This window comes from Falco biarmicus, chromosome 4 (genome assembly GCF_023638135.1).
Source record: "Falco biarmicus isolate bFalBia1 chromosome 4, bFalBia1.pri, whole genome shotgun sequence".
Lineage (NCBI taxonomy): Eukaryota > Metazoa > Chordata > Aves > Falconiformes > Falconidae > Falco > Falco biarmicus.
In genome coordinates this window covers 73,770,490-73,788,415 of record NC_079291.1, presented here as the reverse complement: position 1 = coordinate 73,788,415, position 17,926 = coordinate 73,770,490, and the positions used below count along the sequence as shown (strand labels likewise).

General features: G+C 53.9%; 3 protein-coding genes across 3 annotated transcripts; all 3 read right to left on the bottom strand.

Annotated features, from left to right (window-relative positions):
- Positions 1–5,906: 5,906 nt before the first annotated feature.
- LOC130148011 (hemoglobin subunit alpha-1) lies at positions 5,907–6,761 on the bottom strand. Its single transcript, XM_056336085.1, has 3 exons — positions 6,603–6,761; positions 6,240–6,444; positions 5,907–6,133 (listed from the first exon to the last, which is right to left on the bottom strand). Exons 1-3 carry the CDS (start codon positions 6,695–6,697, stop codon positions 6,005–6,007), a joined length of 429 nt encoding a protein of 142 aa, XP_056192060.1. The 5' UTR covers positions 6,698–6,761; the 3' UTR covers positions 5,907–6,004.
- A 2,362-nt stretch (positions 6,762–9,123) lies between these two features.
- LOC130148013 (hemoglobin subunit alpha-2) lies at positions 9,124–9,870 on the bottom strand. The gene is made up of 3 exons (XM_056336087.1): positions 9,713–9,870; positions 9,401–9,605; positions 9,124–9,299 (listed from the first exon to the last, which is right to left on the bottom strand). Exons 1-3 carry the CDS (start codon positions 9,802–9,804, stop codon positions 9,171–9,173), a joined length of 426 nt encoding a protein of 141 aa, XP_056192062.1. The 5' UTR covers positions 9,805–9,870; the 3' UTR covers positions 9,124–9,170.
- Positions 9,727–14,363, bottom strand: LOC130148012 (hemoglobin subunit pi). Its single transcript, XM_056336086.1, has 3 exons — positions 14,185–14,363; positions 13,068–13,272; positions 9,727–12,488 (listed from the first exon to the last, which is right to left on the bottom strand). The coding sequence occupies exons 1-3, from the start codon at positions 14,277–14,279 to the stop codon at positions 12,360–12,362; spliced, it is 429 nt and encodes a 142-aa protein (XP_056192061.1). The 5' UTR covers positions 14,280–14,363; the 3' UTR covers positions 9,727–12,359.
- Between the last annotated feature and the right edge of the window lie 3,563 nt (positions 14,364–17,926).

The window sequence follows — 17,926 nt, the reverse complement described above, 5'->3', positions numbered from 1 at the left end:
TTTGCTGCATTGCTTTCCATAAATTTGTAGTTGGGATCCTCTTGGCCATGTGCAAAGGTCTCTGGGGAGCACAGAGCTGGCACAGTCTGCTCCCCTGTCTCTGTCTGGTCCTGGTACAAGGAGCAAAAAAAGCAGTGCTGTCTGTAAAACTCTGTTTTAACCATCTCCAGCTAGATCCTCGTGGAGTTGTGCCTACCCAGCAGCTCCCTGCCTACCAAAAGTCACTGACAGGGGATCTGGAAAGGAAGAGTGTAATGAAGAATGGTGTCCCAGGAATATGGACCAAAAATCTGCTCTTAGAGCTGCACATTTCAGCTTTTGATAGAAATGTCAGATGATGCTCCATCACTGCAGGAGGCTGGTGAAAGGCTGTTTGATGTAGCCCATGGAGCTTTGCTATACGCAGCTTTCAGCGTTATTCACAAATGGAAAAACAGGAGGTCGATCGTTTCAGTGTAGGCAAATAAGGTGACACAGACAGGGAAAATATGATCTAAATCAGAGGAGGTTGAACTTGAACTGGCTATTACAACTCAGGAAAAAGATGCTGCAGTCCGCATTGATGGTTCACCAAAATTGTAGCCTTGATGTGCAGCAAAAAAACCCTAGCAAAATGTGGTGATGCCATCAGGAAGGACTTGGGCTCTCAAAACAAAAAAGAGGGCATCTTTTGCCTGCTGTGTAACAGCTTGGTGCACCCACATCTGTGCACTGCTGGCCTCTGAGCTAAGGATGTAGTGGACGTAGAGTCCTGAGCAGAGCAGTTGAGATGATGAAGGAGATGGGGCAGCTGCAGTACGAGGAGTTCCCAGGAAGGCTGGGATTTCTCCCCAGAGAAGGGGGAGCAGAGAGGGCAAACTCTACAAAATCATAAAGTGAATGCAGCCCCGCTGCTCGTCAGATTCTGCATGACAAATTAGAGGCCATCGATGTGTCTGGTAGGTTGTTTAAAATGGATAAAAAGGACTTTATACAGGGCTGGGGGGAGAATGAACTTCTAGAACTTGCTGCCACAGGAGGTTGTGGAAACAAATAGGATCAGCAGGTTTATGAAAGGTATAGCAAATTCATGAGCAGCAGGTCAACAGCCAGCTGCTGAAGGCAACAGGCAGGAATGTACCTCCTGAAACTGCTTTTACTGCTGGTGTGGATGCTGGAGGAGCACAACCAAAACCAGTTAGGGTCCTGTGCTCTCCCCGGATTGCATCTCCCATTGCTGAATGCAATGCTGGGAGGGAGGAACCCGTGATGTTACCAGCAGAGCATTTTCTAAGTTCTCAGTTTCATCATCCCTAAGCAAATTCAGTCTTCTCAGGGGGTTGGTGTGTGGCAGGAAGACAGGGGAACCTTCAGGAAGAAAACTTCTGCATTTCTATTCAATTTCCATCTCTGTAGTGAAAATCTGATGAATCCCCAGCAGGCAATGTCAAGCAGGCTTGCGGAAAAATCTTGTAATCTCATTGAAAAAGGGTTGCTGGCAGTACAGTTGAAGCGAAAATCTGGCTGGATCTAATTATTAAAAAAAAGACACTGTCAGCCACAAAAAGAAGGTGGAAAACCAGGGCAAAGTAGGTGTGGAAAGTTTCTGCTGTTTAGTTGATGAATGGCTGCAGTACAGCACTGAGAAAGCATCGGTGGCCAATGTCATGTTACCACAGATCTGCTGCTTCTCCTCCCAGATATAAAATCCAAGACCTGGATTCTGTTGTGAACATTTCCAGGGACAAGGGGTTTGTGATGCTGAATGCCTTTTCAGTTGCAGGAACTCACAGAATGAGACCTAGGCTCCTCACAGGTCAGCTTTGAGGGGGATCAGCAAAAAGCTTTTCTAAGGTGGTGCTTGCAATATTGAACTTCTTGGGAAAGTTCTTGGGAAAAGAGAGCAGACAAGATTCTCAGTTCTGTGAATACTTGTTTTTATCAGCCCTGTCCTGACCAGAGGGGCTTGTACAGCTGTGCTTGATGTGGCTGCTCTGCTGGGAGCAGTCTCTGTGTTTAGGAAATGAAGGAGAGAAAATATTTGAAGTCCTTCATCAAAATTGGCATTTTAGTGAAGGCTGACTCTGCTTTCTGTCTTCTACAACCACTTTTCCTTTTCCCATTGACAAAACAGCCAGTGGAGAAGGTGGGAAGATCCTAACGAGTGTGGCTAAAATTATATTTCAATCATTGAGTATTTTCAGACCGCTTGCCTGAAAAAAAAAATCCCCTTTACCTCAGCAACTGATTGAAGCCATCTCCAAACAGGCAGTGTCTTTGGGAAGCAGTGGAGGATGATGGTGTGGCAGAAACAAGACACTAGGGTCTCTTGTCATGAGCAGGGTAAAATAAAGAAACTAAGGAACTATAAACCAGTCAACTTCAAATCACAAAAAAACAGTGGGACATTTAATCGAAGAAAGAGATGAGTAATAACTGTGGCCATTGCCAAGAATGAATCATTTCAGATGAGTCTGTTTTCCTTCTGTGACAGATTCCAGTCCTTGGTTCAACATTATTATTCACTGTTCTTTCATCAATAACTTATGTGTTGCAATGGAGAATGCACTTATTAAATTCCCAGATGTTCCTGAGCTGGGGGGGCTGCAAGCTCCCCAAAGCACTGCGTTAAAATTCAGAATGATCTAGACAAATCAGAGATATCAGGTCAGTATGGAAAATCTGATGCTTAGGAAAGAGTAACTGTCCAAATACCTGGCAAACAAAGTGCTTATGCAGCAGTTTTTCAGCACAAAACCTATAGGTTGCACCAATCATGAGTTACACTATTGGCATATTGAATGCCAGGATGGGATGTATAGACAGAGGAACAGTTTGTGAAATGCGCAATGCTTTCTCTCCTCTTTCCAGCATGAGGATCTCTCAACTGGTGTCCTAAGATCAGCTTCCAAAAATAAATGAATTTTGTATCTTCCCACTGCTTCTCTGCTAAATTTTGATTGGGAAATCCCTGGTAAACTCCTGTGACCTCCTCCAGAAGTCTGTGCTTCTGTGTCCCTTTACAGGACACACTCCCTAGGGCCATGACTATTTATCAGATGCCAGTAAGAGTAGTATCCAAGCTACCTGGACAATGCTGTTCACAGCCCAGCAAAAGACTGGTAAAAATGTTGTGATCAGGTCAGTGGTAACTACCAAGCTCGTTTCCTGATGACATTTTAGCTCCTCTTTCAATAAAAATGAGCTCTGCCATGCCACTTGCCTTGGTGACTATCATGTAACAAAATATCACCTTGTTCTGTGGGTGTCTTTGAACTACAGATGCTTTACAGAAAAGAATAAATGTTGATGAGAGGCAAGAAAGGTCTCCAGATAGTGGAGACATCAGAACAGGCTTTTGTCTTACCTGAAGATGTTCATCTTCCTTCCTCTTCTGAAGCTGCCTACTGTGACTCTGCCCTCTGTGTGCTGCCATGGCCTGGATCAGGGGGCTTTGTCCCCAAAGGCAACCTCCTCCGCATCACCTGGTGCCAATTTGGGCTGCCACTGCTGTGGCAATGCAGAGATTGCCTCTACCACCTCTCTCATCAGTACCCGAGCTGCGGCAATACAAGCTGGAAAACCATCCCGGGCCAGCAGTGAGGTAAATATTAGACCAGCCCTACTCAAGACCACCGCTGAGGTGCTGCCTGCAGGTCTCAGGGAGCCAGGCAGGGATGCCAGCTCAGGAAGAGCCAGGCTGGAGAGATCTGCTGCCAGTGTGTCTGGCCCGTGGGGCAGGCTGTGCCCAGGGCACACCAAGCCACGGCCACCAAAGGATGCCCAGTGAAGGGGGCCTGGGGCTCACGTGCCACTGGGCTATGAGCCAGGAGGCATGGGGTGCCTGGCTGCTGGGGCACCCCGCACTGGAAATGGGTGGCTGGGGAGGGGTCTCGCACCCCTCTGAGCTGGCACCAGTGTCCCCACTGTGCTGGGACCTGGGACTGGCTGGCAGCCCGTCCTGGCAGCCTGCTTCTCCCTGCCCAGAGGCTTAAGCTCAGCCCCAGGCAGGATCGTGGCTTGGCCCTCTGCCTGGCCCCGATAAAGCACCACGGCCTGAGGTCCCCATCTTGTGGCGGAAGGGACAAATGGCTGGGACAAAACGCATCCCGGTGGTTCTTTGGCCAGGCAGAGCCCTGGGAAAGCGCTGCAGAGCCCGGACACTGGCCGTCGTCACACACCATGTCCTGCTCGAGGACACAGCATGGCATGGGAGCTGTTGGAAGCAAAAGCAGTGGGGACAGCTGCCAGCCCTCCCCGCCGTACACATCCCATCCCTTGCACTGCTGTTACATCTTGCCCCCACCACGTGCCTACACCCCACACGGGACCGTGAAGGTCCTTTGTGGCCAGGGCTGGAGGAGCCCAGGTCTGTGCTGGATTTGATGCTGGTTCTTCCCAGCGCTTTACACACCATCCCACACCACCTTGCATGCCTGCGTGCCCTGACCCCCAGCCCCCCACCCCACCCCCATACCCCTGCCCCCCCGGGCTCCCCTGGGAGCAGAGGCTCACTGTGGAGCAGAGCTGTGCCCACAGCTGTGTCTGGGTGATGTTGGCTGCAAGGGTGCGACCTGCACCAACACCCTGCTCTGTGCCGGGCTGGCACAGGCTGGGCAGCGATGCCCTGACCAGCTTTCTCTTCCCCTCCTCGCCATGCCCAGGTGTGGTGGGCTCAGGGGGCCACGATGCCTGTGGCGCTCTGCGGGAGAAACCCTGCGGGCCGGCAGGCCTCCCTCTCTCCCTGGAGTCATCTGGGGCCTCTCCAGCCCCTGGTACATTTGCTGATGGTGGCTGGAGGCCATGGGGCTAGGGCAAGTGTCCGTCCTTACAAGTGCCAGAGAGCGAAGGGGCCGGTGGCACCCTTGGCTTGGCTCTGTGCCGTGGCTGTGCCAGCCACCCTGGGGCTTTCTGGAACCTTCACTCCAGCCCTGAGCACCTCCCAGCCCTGGCAGGGACAGGGCAGCCTTACTCAGCACCTGGCAGGTTGTAGCCCCCCGGGACTATCTGCTGCCCCATCTCCCACCACACCCACAGCTGGAGGAGAGCCCAAGCTTTCTTTATCAGACGCCTGCAGCCCCCCCTCCTCTCCTCCCCCCCCCCCAGCTGCCCTGCTGCTGGCCACGATAAGGGTGGGGGGCTGTGCAGACACCAGCACTGTGGCACCCAGTGCCACTTCCCTGCCTGTGCTCATTTTCCTGCCCTGACACTCTCCACCCTGCTGCTGTTCAGCACCTAAAAAACAGAATCTGGGGCTGAGCCCCATCTGCTCCCGTTCCAGCCCCCCATGCCTGCGGTCTTCCCCTGCCTTCCAGCCCCCCAGGATCCCTCCAAAAACCAACACCCCAGCAATGCAGCATTAGGTGGAAACAGAAGTCCTAAGATGCTACACAGCCCTGAGTGCTGGGGACACACAGAAAGATGTTCTTGCACTTGGAGATCCTCAGGATGTCCTCGCTGTGCCACTGCACAGAGGGTCACAGGTTCTGGGACCCCCTGTACCCCACTGTCTCCTGCAAGCACTTCCAGGAGGAGATGATCTCCAACAGTTTGGCCGGAACGGGGGCAAGGGGAGCAGGGGGCTGGAGGGGTGAAGGGGACCCCAGCATGGTGCTCTGGTGGGAAGGTCAGGGCAGGCTGGGGCTGCAGGGAGCTCCCAAGAGCCAGACTCTGGCTGCTCTCTGTGAGTCTTTCTCCTCTGCTGGTGCCTGGAAATGTTCTGCTCGCTCCTGGAGCCTCACAGCTGGCAGAGCAGTGTTTGCCTGCCGGGCACCACCACTCAGACGCTGCCTTCACTCAGAGACAGCAAAACAGGAGCCCGTTCCCTCCGCGCACCCACCCGGCGGGGGGCACCCCCAGTTCAGAGCCCCAGCGCAGATCCCTCCCGTCCCTCCCCACCGGCAGCAACCAGAGCAGGACGCCAGGGCTGGAGCACGAATGCAACAGATTTTATTTCAGATCATTTGGCTGCTTGCTGTTGGAGGGCTGGCAGTGGGTTGGGTCCAGCTCTAGCCACGGTGCCGTCTTAACGGTACTTGGCAGTCAGCACGCTGCCCACGGCACACAGGAACTTGTCCAGGGAAGCGTGGACCTCTGGGGTCAGGAGAGCAGGCTGGTGGATGGCCACCACCACCAGGAAGCATTGGCCCAGCAGCTGAAAGGCAAAAGGAGATGGTGAGCGAGGGGGTGAGGCCAGGGGGTGGCCAGGGGGGTGCAGGAGGGGAGCCGGGTCAATCACCCGTTCCTTCCCAGACGCTCACTTTGAAGTTGACAGGGTCCACGCGGAGCTTTTGGGCGTGGAGGTCGCTCAGCTTGGACAGGGCACCAGCGATGTCATCGATGTGGTTGGCAGCCTCGACCAGTGCAGCCGCTACCTTCTTGCCGTGCGCCTTGACCTGACCGGAGCCACGTTGCAGGTCGAAGTGGGGGAAGTAGGTCTTGGTCTGGGGGTAGGTGGCGAACATCCTGGGGGACAGAGGAGGTCAGGGGCGGGTGGGGGTGGGTGGGACAGGGACAGGGTCACACAGGACAGGGACAGTTGGGGATGGGGAGAGGATAGGGGCAGGCAGGAGGGAGTGGGTGACAGACAGGAGAGGGAATGATGGCGGGGAGTGGATGCGTACCTCTCCAGGGCCTCGGCACCATACTCTTCGGCACTGCCGCCAATTTTGGCGAAGATGCCCTTCACGTTGTTCTTGTCACCAGCAGACAGCACCATGGTGTCACCTCCGCCTTGTAGCCCCCAACACGGGTGTCCCCGCCGGCTGCCGCTGCCCTTATATGCGGTGCTGGGGCACCGCCCGCCCGCAGCCCGCCCCGCTCCAGCCCCAGCGGCGCTGGACCCCGGCCAGCACCGCACCCCGCTCCGCCCCAGGGCACCGGCACCGGCCTGCCGGGGGTCTGCCCCGTGCCAGCTGGCTGTCGGGTCAGGCTTAGGGTTAGGGTCGCATCAGTGCAGGCCGGGTGGGCTGTCCCCTCTGGCACGGGCTTAGGCTTAGGCTTAGGTTTAGGGTCTGAGCAGGCATGGGCTGAGGTTAGGGTCTGCACTGGTACAGGCAGCGCTGGCACAGCCTGGGTGTGTTCTGGCAGGGTGGTGGGAACAGCAGTGTGGGGGTTGTAACTTCAGTAGCGTGGTGGGAGTCTGTGCCCCACAGGCTGAGCCTGCCCAGCACCCCTGACACCCACAGGCGGCACGGTGGGCACCTGCACATATGGACTGACCCATCCAACACAGCCTCCACGCATGCACGTGAACTGCCCCGGTACACGCACTGTCACCTAGCACAGCCCCTACACATACACCAGCCTTGCACATGCACACACTGCCCCTATGTGCACGCTGCCATCTGCCACAGCCCCTGTGCACTCTCCCTGCACGCACACGCTGCCCCTATGCACACCCTGCCACCCAACATGGCCCCTATACACACAGTCACTCATCCACGCTGCCCCACTGCACTTACTGCTCTCATTCCCTCAGTACACCCCAAACCAGGGTACCCCAATGCGTGTGCCCTCCTCAGCCCCTGCTCCCTGAACCACAGTCGCATCCCTTTGCATACAGACCCCGGAGCTCCCCTGCCCCAGCCCTCCTGCACCCATGCAGACATGGCCCCAGTGCTGCTGGGGGACTGGGGGATCCTGACTCCTGGGAAGTGGGGACACTCCACAGAGCCACCGGGATCAGTGCCAGGCACCACCGCAAGCACTGGCCTGCAGCAGCAGGAGCTCACAGCAGGGGAGGGGAGGCGCACAGGGCAAGCCCCCTGTGCCCCAAATGGTGAAGGTGAGGAAGGCAAGAAGGGCAAGACAATAGAGGATGGTGAGGAAGGCAAGAGGGGGGGTGGGGGGTGAGGGGGCCTGCAGTGCTTCCAGTAGGTTCGGCAGCTGGTGCAGGCAGCCAGGAGACAGTTCACACCCGTGTTTCCTCCATGTCTGATGGTTCTTATCATTTGTGTTTGGGGGAGATTAGTTCAAGCTGGCACCATTTCAGAGCAGGGAAGGAGGGGAGGACAGGGGAGCTGATCTTCTGGGAAGCGAGCCCAGGGAAACAGCGTTGGGGCGGTGTGTCTGCTGCCTGTGCGTGCCTCAGGGGTGCAAACTGCAGAGGCAGACGACCCCTTCAAACCAGCGGTGCAGGAATTAAGGGGTGTAAATGCACACGAAGACATTGGGATGTGTCTGAGGATGGAGGAAAAGTGCTGTGGGTTCACAGGTGTGTGGGTGTGTGCCGCGGGTTCATTTGCAGGAGCAGGGGCCAGCGTGGCCCAGGGACCCCCACGCTGTGTTTCTGTGCAGGCAGGGTCTCCGCGTGCCCGGCGTTCGGTTGCTACCTGTGCTTGGCCACCCAGGCACTGTGCTCCTGTGCACCCTCTTCCATCCCTCACAAATGCTCATCTCCTCCCGCTGGTGTCACAGTGCAGAGCAAACCGGTTTATTACCCTATAATTCATCACCTATGATCTAAAGACAATGATTTTTTAAAATTCAGGCCCCAAGCCCCTGAAGCCTGTGTCCCCTGTGCTGGCCTGCAGCCCTGCCTGCCCTGCTCCCACCCTGCCCAGGTGCCAAGGGATGAGCGGACCCCCAGGGCAGGGGTGGGGGCACTGCCCTGCCAGTCAGCTGGGGAGCTGTGGCTCAGGGGCTTGAGTCCAAGCAAGAACAGCATTTGTGCTCAATGGTCTGTGCTGGATTTTTTTCACTCCATGAACTTGTCTTGATTACTTTTGGAGCTCATCCAGGCACTTAGCTCTCACAGCATCCCCAATAAAGCCCTAAACAGCCATCATGATATATGGAGCCAGGAAGCCTTCATCCCACCCCTACCAAAGAATCCTTCAAGGGGATGCAAGAACCCCATTTGGCTTGGCGCAACCTTCCCCCCCGGCTCCTGCGAGGGATGCAGGCACTGCAAGGTGACATGCTGAGCCCCGTTCCCTGCAGTCCTGCTCCCGGCACTGGTCGCAGCATAAGCTGGGATGCAGTGGAAGCAGGCAGAGCCCTGGGGGCATCCAGGGAGCCTACAGCCAGTGCTGCCCTGTGCCCGTCCAGCCTCACTGGCAGCTCCCTCCCTCCCTCTGGCGAGACCACCATGGCACCCCAGCCCACTCCAGCTCCCGGCCCCAGCACAGACGGACACGGCGCTGCGGCAGAAGTGTCTTTATTGATGGCAGCCCGGCGCAGATGGCAGTTCATCTGTACTTCTCGGCCAGTGTGGCAGCCACAGCCGACAGGAACTTGTCGAAGGCGGAGTGCACCTCGGGAGTGTAGTCCTTGCCCAGGTGCACGGCCAGCACCACCTGGAAGCACTGCGACAGCAGCTGCAAGGCAAAATGGGGCTCAGCACCACTGCTACACCCCAGCCCCCTGTCCCAGTCCCCATCCCTCATCCCCTGCCCCCCATCCCCTGTCCCCTGCCTGCCTTGAAGTTGACGGGGTCAACACGCAGGTTGTAGGCGTGCAGGTTGCTGAGCTCAGACAGGGCCTGGCTGAGGTTGTCCAAGCTCTTGACGGCATTGCCCAAGGCGTTCACCACCTTCTTGCCATGGCCGCGGATCTGGTCAGAGCCATGGTGCAGGTCGAAGTGGGGGAAGTAGGTCTTGGTCTGGGGGTAGGTGATGAACATCCTGCCGGAGCAGGAGGGTCAGTGCTGCTGCTCCCCAACCCTGGCCCTCCATGGGGCTCCCACCCACTCACCCCCCTTGCCCCTGGGCTCCCCCGGCCCAGCCCGCACCTCTCCAGGGCCTCGGCTCCGAAGTCCTCCTGGTGTCCAGCCACCTTCTCCCAGACCTGCTGGATCAGCTTCTTGTCCTCAGCGGTCAGCATGGTGGCAGCTGGGGGTGGTGGGCAGGTCTCGGTGGCAGCGCTGCCCTTGGGGACACCCTCTTATAGCAGACAGCACCTCCACCCCAGCTTTATCTTATCAGTGCCGAGGGGTGGAGGGGCCGCGGCCATGCAGCACCGGGCCTAGGGAACGGCCGCTGTGCTGCCCTGGGGGGCCCCACTGTCTTGGGGGGCCCCAGCCCTGAGGGGGCCCCAAGGGGGCCCGGTGCCCTGCCCCTCCCCCACTGCCCCAGCCCCACACCAGGCTTGGGGCTGGGAGCAGCGCCCAGCCGGGCTGCCCCACTGTCAATGGCAGCCACGGACATGTCCCATGGGTGCCACAGCCTTGGCCTCGCTGGCTGGCATGTCCTCCAGCCTTCTATTAAGGTCTGCTATCCCGAGGGTCCTCCCCGGCCTCATGGGTGTCAGGATGGGTCCCACACGTGTCCCCGGCCCCTCGTGTCCTCCTGCACATCCAGACTCACTCTGTCCGATGAGCCCCTGGGTCTCTGAGCAGGAGCCACGAACAAGCCCTCCCAGATCGTGCTGGGGATCTGCCATGGGAAACACCATCTCTCCAGCAGCCTGGAGAAACCTGGGTGGGGAAGAGCCTCCTTGTTGGGCACACGTTCTTCCTGATGTCTGTCCCATGGTGCTTGCCAGCCCTGGGCTTCTTCCCTTCTTCCTGTGCCAGCATGTGCCTCTGCCGGTCCCCGTAAATGCTGGGACATCCTGCAGGGCACGGGGCAGCTGGTGACTGTCACATCCATCGCTCAGCTCAAGTCATTGGTACAAATTTGGGGTTAGGGACACACCAGATGCTGACCTGCCAGGTCAGTGGTGGAATTTAATGTTCAGGCTATCTGAGACCCACAAATGTAGAATGTTTTAAAACTGCTGTGGTATGCTGGGTGACATGTTTAGAGCAATCTGGTGGCTTTGGAGCTGCCACACCACCTCTCTCCCCCTTGCCCAAACACAGTCCCTAAATTTTGTAAATGAGACGAGGGCCACAGTTTGCAGTGCCAGTCCAGGTTGTCATTCAGAGTACACTTAAGACTTTGCACTCACCTCTTCATGTCACAAGTCCTCTGAGACAGGCATGGGCAGTGAACGGAACCTGATAAATAGTTTTCTTCAAAGATCTCCACACGGCGCTGCTGTGTTTTAGATTTTTGACCAAACAGTCCCAGAATTCATGCTCTGTTTTTGCACAGCATCAAGACTGTCCCTGCTTCTCACTCTGCCACCCCCAGGGAACAGATTTTGGGGTGCACGATGCACTCGAAGGGGGCATGTCCAGGCAGATGACCCCAACTAACCAAAGAGGTATTTCATAACATGTAAGACCATGATCAGCAATCAAAGGGGAAAAAAGGGGTTTTAGGGAGTTTTAGGGGGATTACCCGTATTTTTTTTTGCTCAGGAACTGTCTGGGCATCAGTCTACTTATGGGAGGCATCGAGTGATTGCTTTTACATGACCTCTTTTGTTTTGTTTTCTTCCCTCTTCCTCCACTTATACCTCAATTATTAAACAATTATTTCTTTTTGTTTGATTGATCTTGACCCCAAATATTTCTTGCTTTTATTCTTCCTCTTCTCTTTCCCTCATCCCACTGAGGGGGGCAAGTGACTGAGCAACTGTGTAGTGCTTAGCTGCCCACCGGGGTTAACCCACCACAGGTACATACGGAGGATCCCTGTGCTCCCCACAGGGCGACCAGCAGTTCTGTACTCTTTCCTGTTGCTGCTTTCCAGAGAAACCCTGGGAATCTGTGGACCCCCAGATGCCATCAACACTGATCTCCAGTGGCCGCTAATATTCCCAGATTTCAAGTGCATGTAAAGTTCCCCATACAGAAATAAGAGATGTCAAGCTGAGGAGATGGTCCCTTTACCAAGCAGGTGTGATAGCTCAAGGTGCTCATGAAGAGCATCAGATACCTTGTCCATACCCCATGGAGAGGAGCATGTGGACAACACTAAGCATGGCTCTGAGCATATCACAACATGTGGTAATGCAGGTTTTGCTCACAACAGGCTGTGATGGGTTTTGGATAGGTCAGACAAAAAACCTGGGTCCATTCAATACCCTAGCCGGGTAAAAGACTGTTTCCTGGTCAGCCTGGAAACAGCCTTTGGTGGATATACCTTGGTGAGCAGCAGCTGTCACAGGGCTCTAGCATGTTCTGGGCTTCTGCTCAATGTTTTGTTATTCCCACCAAACATTATGTTATTCCCACTGAATTTACACAGCTTAGCCCATGAATTAGGATGCAAATTCATTAGTACATGAATTTACAAAGCTTAGTGTTTTCCTCTCTGTATTGTGTAGACATTTTGGAACACCCTTGCCTGAACAGCAAGGTGTAGGTGGAACACACAGAGATGTAAGCACAGAGACCACAGCTCCCATTCAAATTTATTGAGTTTTGCAGATGACCAAGCCCCTGCATAGGGCATTTGAGAGGACTGCACAGGAAGGGGTGAATACCCCAGAGCCTGGCAGCTGGGGCGCACCATCGATATGCACCCCTCAGCCTCAGTGGAGGCCGTTTATCTGTACTTCTCAGTCAGAACAGAGGAAACACTGGACAGGAACTTGTCCCATGCAGCATGAACTTCTGGAGTGAAGTCACTGGGATAGCGGGCAGCCACGGAGCACAGGATACAGTGGGAAAGCAGCTGTAAGGGAAGACAGAATGAAATCCGTCATAATCAGTAACAGAGTTCAGTCTAGATGTCTACAATGGACCTGGGTGCCAGCGTGCTCTGGGATGACAACTACGTGTCCCAGCCAAGTAGCGTTGCTGCCTGATGCTGTGCGTGAAGAAGCAGAGTTGCCTTCGGTATAGGGCACAAGGCACTGCTTGATCCCACTCCCTCTTCCAGATGTCCCTTCTTCCCTCACCAAAGGGAAATGCAACAAAGTGGAAATGTTTAGAATTTACTAAGACTTTGTTCAAGACATGTGATATAACCTGACATGTGAGGGGGATTCATAAATTACAACAAAGGCAGCAGAGACTCAAGTCCGTCTAACACACACCATAGGAGCCACCTGAGTAGTCCTTTGCTTGAGCTAGACCAGATATTTCATTAAAAGATCCACTCTCAGGTTAAAAATCAGGTGGGGAACAAGCAACAACATGAGTTGACAAGGCTGTGCGATGCTGTCAGAGGTCACGCTGCCATTAGCTAAAAATCTGTGGTCTCTAACCCTGTGATGGCAGTTTTCATCCCTGAAACTCTGTGCTCACTCACCTTGAAGTTCACTGGGTCCACCCTGAGGATGTAAGCATGCAGCTCACTGAGCTTGGCCAAGGCGCCTCTAATGTCCTCAATGTGCTTCACAGCTTCCCCGATGGCATTCATGACTTTGGAGCCGTGGCCACGAAGCTGAGCTGAGCCTTGGCTGAGATCAAAGTGAGGGAAGTAGGTTTTTGTCTGGGGGTAGCTGGAGAAAAGCCTGGAGGAGAGCAAGAGAATGAGATTCAGCGGTGTAAATGGCATGCACAAGATGCTAAAAGCACAGAGCCAGTGCAATGTAAACCTGCCAGCTGCAGAAGTGCACCCCTTCAGTGGTTCTAACAGAGCTTTGGGAGCCTGAGGCTTGCACCAGGGAGGTCTTTCCGCTCTTAAACCTCTCCTGCAGTATGAGCTGGTTAGACTGGGCTAATCTGTACACGCTAGAGAAGAATGAAATTATAAAAATAATTTCAAACAATGTATTTTTTGGTTTTGTTTTTGTTTTTTAAATACATAAAAGCCCCAAATTGTCACTACCTTTCCTATATTCCACTGTAAGCCAGTTTGCAGGACCTTCAAACTAATATGAGCTGAACGAACCAGAATCAATGCGAGTGGTAGTCAGCATTCTGGAAGGACTAACACAATACTGCAAAGTGCAGGGGGTCCAGTTGTCTTTTGTTACTTATCAACTGGAATGATGAAACATAAGTACCAGTGAATTCAGTGGATGGCTGTTCTCTTACTGCTTAGAAATTGCAAGAAAGAGCACATCACTTGTACAATAAACCACTCCAAGATTGTTTCCTAACAGTCATAACACTGTTTCAGGACATGAGTATGAATGACTGAATTCCTTGCCAGGGTGTCCAGGCTACGATTTCTTCTGGATTGCTGCAATGACAAATAAAATTATAGAATTGCCTAGAAAATTATGTTTTGCTGTGAGATTTTGAAGCATTTAGTACCACAGATATGATTCCAGAAAAGAACATCCCAAACAACACAGAGGTCATCCATCAACTCCCACCAGTCCCAGCGTGCTCTCACTCATGCAGGTTTTACACGAGATGCATCCCAATAGCAAAGCCGGAGGAGGCACCCTCTTCAGAGGCATGTGCGGGGGACTTACCTCTCCAGGGATTCTGCCCCAATGGCATCGGCTTGGGTAGCCACCTTTGCCCAGATGGTGACCACGGCAGCCTTCTCAGCCTGGGTCAGTGTCATTGTGCAGGAGGGTGCGGGCTCAGTCTCTTCGCAGTGAAGGCTCAAAGCAGGTTTGGGCTCATCGCCCTGGCAGCCCTGGTTATAAAGAGGAAGGGGAGAGTGGACGCTGGCGCCTGTCCACACTCATTGGTCACTCCACGGGCCCACCCATGGAGGTGGGAGACCCTTATCTCTCGGTGAAGCAATGCCTGTTTCGGCAAGGGTCAGTGCTCTGGCCTCCTGGCTTGGTGGCGTTATCAGCTTTTTGCTTCTAAACATAATGGCCCCATGGCCCGAAGAAATTGCCTGGACACATATTGATACATGAACAGAGAGATAATGCTGGAAAATTCCATCCATGAAACGTTAGGACACATCTTTAAGCTGAGAGGCACTTGGACTTCAAGCATACTAAGGAGCTTGGAGAAAAATATGCATTTTCTCCCTTGCTTCACAGATACGAACACACGACTCTGGGCCTTTCTGTGCCATATCATACACTGCCAGTACATGTGGGTGCCACATGGCACAATATTTCGTATGAAATAGTGCCTAGGTAGTGGCAGGGACAGGCCGGGAGATATGCAGTACAGTTCAGAGGGGGAGTGAAACCCTGGTTTTGTGGGAATGAGTGGAGATTCTGCCGTTGGCTTCAGCACTGCCATGACTTCACTTTGCCAGCCCCTTGCAAAGAATTAGGGACCCACTCTGCAATTGATACTGCTTATAACAGCACCGGCAGTAATGATTCCTGCGGGTACAGGGGGAGAGAGCCTATAAAATTGAGCATGGCCCTAGAAAATAAGTATGTGTGTGTGAGAAAGCCCAGTCAGACTTTTTTTTTTCATCACTAAATGTCTCATACCACATGCTTTTGATTTCTAGCTGTGTGATCTTACTGTTAGTTACCCCTTGCACTGTAAAACAGCCCCCAGCATTGCAGCCAGTGCTGACTGGTCCCATATATACATTTATATGCTGGTCCCATATATACAACCCACCCACAATAGGTGGCTTGTAACTTCAGGGCATGGGCACACATAATGGGTGAAGGACCAAACAAGCGAAAGGAAGACCAGCACAGGTCTGTAAATCACAGATGACTGGGCAAAGTGTCAAAGAAATACCCTACTGGAGATGGTCGCTGCTGAACATCCAGGGATGAGTATCCTGCCAGCACATGAAGCGAGGTAAATCTCTCTGCCACCCTGATAAACTGCAGCAGCCGCACACATCACCACTGCGTGCTGGCAGCCATGCATGGAAAGCTGGCTGGTACAGAGAGGTCAGATAGTGTTCTCTGCCCAAATAGCCTTGCACGCTTGTGCGGAGAAGGTTGATACGTATAAGCCAGTTTCCTTGCCAAGATGTGTCTGCGTTTCACAGCAGTGCTACCGACTGCTAGAGGGGGTGCTCCCTGGGCATGGTGGTCCTGCTAAGAGGAAAGCCCTTCTAGGGTTCTCATGATAGTTGCGTCATGTGTGTGTTGGAGTATGTCCAGCCTACGGTTATCTTCACCAAAGCACAGATCTCACACAGGAGCACGCACCGAACTCGGAGCCTCTCTTGGGAACCACGGGGTGGCTGTGCCATGCTGCTGGGCAGGGGAGCCCGGCTGCGGGCCCACGGGGGTTTCGGGGTGGGAGCTGGGGTCGCATGCGTGCCCTGCTTACGGGTGGGGGTTTCTTCTGTGCCTTCACATGGGGATGGGTCTCTCCTCCCTGGGTAGACTCTACAGCCTGGAGCAGCTGACACATTCACTACAGAGACCCCACTGCCCCGGGGCTGTGGCTCTGCCGTAGCGTCTTCGGGCCAGGTGGGAACAAAGCAGCGGTGCTGGGGAACCGGGAGGGATGGGGTCAGGCAGAAGCTGCTGTATCCTCTGGTGTCCCCAGTGTCCTGGGGCAAGTGGTACTCGCAGAGGGGCTCTGACACACCCCTTGTGCTTTGCACTGGGCTCTGAATTCAAACCTCTCTGCGTCTCATCCATCACACGAAGCAGGAGAAACCTTGGGCTTTCCCAACAGGCAGGCACGAAGCACTTGATGCTTCTTGGTCTGCAAGCCTGGCTGAGTTCGGTGATCTTGTATTATCACCCCCTTTGTGGAGGCCAGCACCTAATTTGAGATTTAAGGCTGTGTTCAGTCCCACAGCTCTGTCCTCAGCCCTCCTGCCCTCTGGCTGGATAATTTGCTTCTCTTCATACCTCACTTTAACAGGGGATGCAACAGGGGTCTCACCTGAGAGCCAGTAAGGACAATCGCTTTATTATAAGGAATATTACCAGAGTGCTCTTTGTATATCCTCCCTTTGCTAAATGCCATACATGGCCACTGAAAACACAGAGCTAACTTGCTCTGGCCACACAGATGCAGTGCGGTGCCACCTCCCATGACAAGCACCTCTGATGGCATGGGCAGCAGCCCCTCGGCCAGAGCATAGGACAAGGTGATATTCAGTTTAGACAGCTTAAATGGATGTAGGTACCAAGGGAGGCTGTATTCACCATCCCTTGCTAAGAGCATTTTAAGAAGTTGCAGTTTTCCCATAGAAAAATTACTTCGCAGATACAGATGCTGTTGTTAAATAGACATGTATTTAATGTTTTTGTCTCCTCCCCGAAGTGCTGCCTCTTAGATTGCCTGCTGCGTGGCTGTGCTCCAAGCTCTCCTCAGTGAGACTGCTTTTAATCAGACATTACTGAATCAACGCTTAAGGGAAGCGCCTGTGACCCAGATATACCCAGGGATAAGGCAGAGACCATCCAGACTCCTGTTTTGCTGCCCACTGTTTAACCTGGACATTGATCCTCCAGGACTGTAGGATTAAGGTCTGTGTAAGCATGACAATCAGAGCGATGCCCACACAGGAGCGTTTGTCATCACCGATATCTTTATGGAATTTGAATTTTTTCTGGGAGTTATTCTTGCACTATCACAAAAGTCAGAGCAGCCAAAAGACGTCAGTGGATTGCCAGGAGGAGCTCATCGCCTGCCCAGGATCAGGGCTGCACTGGGAATGGCTGCTGGAATTCCTCAGGTACATGCCTGGTGGGACAGGTGTGATCCTCAGCTGTGTCCCACAGCATGACATGGAGGCTGACCATCCCCGTCCTTGCATGCACCTCTCAGCCAAGTTCCTCCATCCCAGTGCTCCAGCTGCACTGGTGTAGCGAGACGGGGAGATGCTGGCCTCAGCAACACAAGTAGCTGGGCCAGGTGAGTGCTGGTGCTCCACTGGCACAGGACCCCGGGGAAAGCCCACCCCTGCCTTCGTCTCTTGCTGCTTCTTCTCACAGTTACGATTCATGGACCTGCAGTAGAATGTTCACCCTTGGGGGGATGACAAATCTTTGTCATGAAGCTGTGAAATGTCATTGAAGGTGATTTAACGCAGGTCTTTTTTTAATCCTGTTCCAAAACCAGGCTGCCAAAGTTTCCCATTTTGAACAGCAGAAGCGAGCAACAGGCCTGCTTGCTCCATCTAAAGTGGGACTAGAACTTTCTGCAGCCCTGACTAAATTCTGTGGCCGATGGAATGGCACCACAGGGAGATGGTCAGGGATAACATTCCTCACGGGCCTGTATTCTCTGCGGGGACTGCCTGGGTAAGGTGGCATTTATGTCTGCTCTAACTGAAAAATACGGGGCGTATGAAGTTCTGGAAAT

What these genes read in the sequence shown, in the direction of transcription:
- LOC130148011 (XM_056336085.1), bottom strand. Translation starts at nt 6,697, where the DNA reads ATGGTGCTGTCTGCTGGTGACAAGAACAACGTGAAGGGCATCTTCGCC. An exon ending in GGTGCCGAGGCCCTGGAGAG is followed by an intron (nt 6,445 to 6,602) that starts GTACGCATCCAC and finishes TCTGTCCCCCAG; the next exon opens with GATGTTCGCCACCTACCCCC. An exon ending in TGGACCCTGTCAACTTCAAA is followed by an intron (nt 6,134 to 6,239) that starts GTGAGCGTCTGG and finishes TTTGCCTTTCAG; the next exon opens with CTGCTGGGCCAATGCTTCCT.
- LOC130148013 (XM_056336087.1), bottom strand. Translation starts at nt 9,804, where the DNA reads ATGCTGACCGCTGAGGACAAGAAGCTGATCCAGCAGGTCTGGGAGAAG. An exon ending in GGAGCCGAGGCCCTGGAGAG is followed by an intron (nt 9,606 to 9,712) that starts GTGCGGGCTGGG and finishes CTGCTCCGGCAG; the next exon opens with GATGTTCATCACCTACCCCC. An exon ending in TTGACCCCGTCAACTTCAAG is followed by an intron (nt 9,300 to 9,400) that starts GCAGGCAGGGGA and finishes TTTGCCTTGCAG; the next exon opens with CTGCTGTCGCAGTGCTTCCA.
- LOC130148012 (XM_056336086.1), bottom strand. Translation starts at nt 14,279, where the DNA reads ATGACACTGACCCAGGCTGAGAAGGCTGCCGTGGTCACCATCTGGGCA. An exon ending in GGGGCAGAATCCCTGGAGAG is followed by an intron (nt 13,273 to 14,184) that starts GTAAGTCCCCCG and finishes GCTCTCCTCCAG; the next exon opens with GCTTTTCTCCAGCTACCCCC. An exon ending in TGGACCCAGTGAACTTCAAG is followed by an intron (nt 12,489 to 13,067) that starts GTGAGTGAGCAC and finishes CTTCCCTTACAG; the next exon opens with CTGCTTTCCCACTGTATCCT.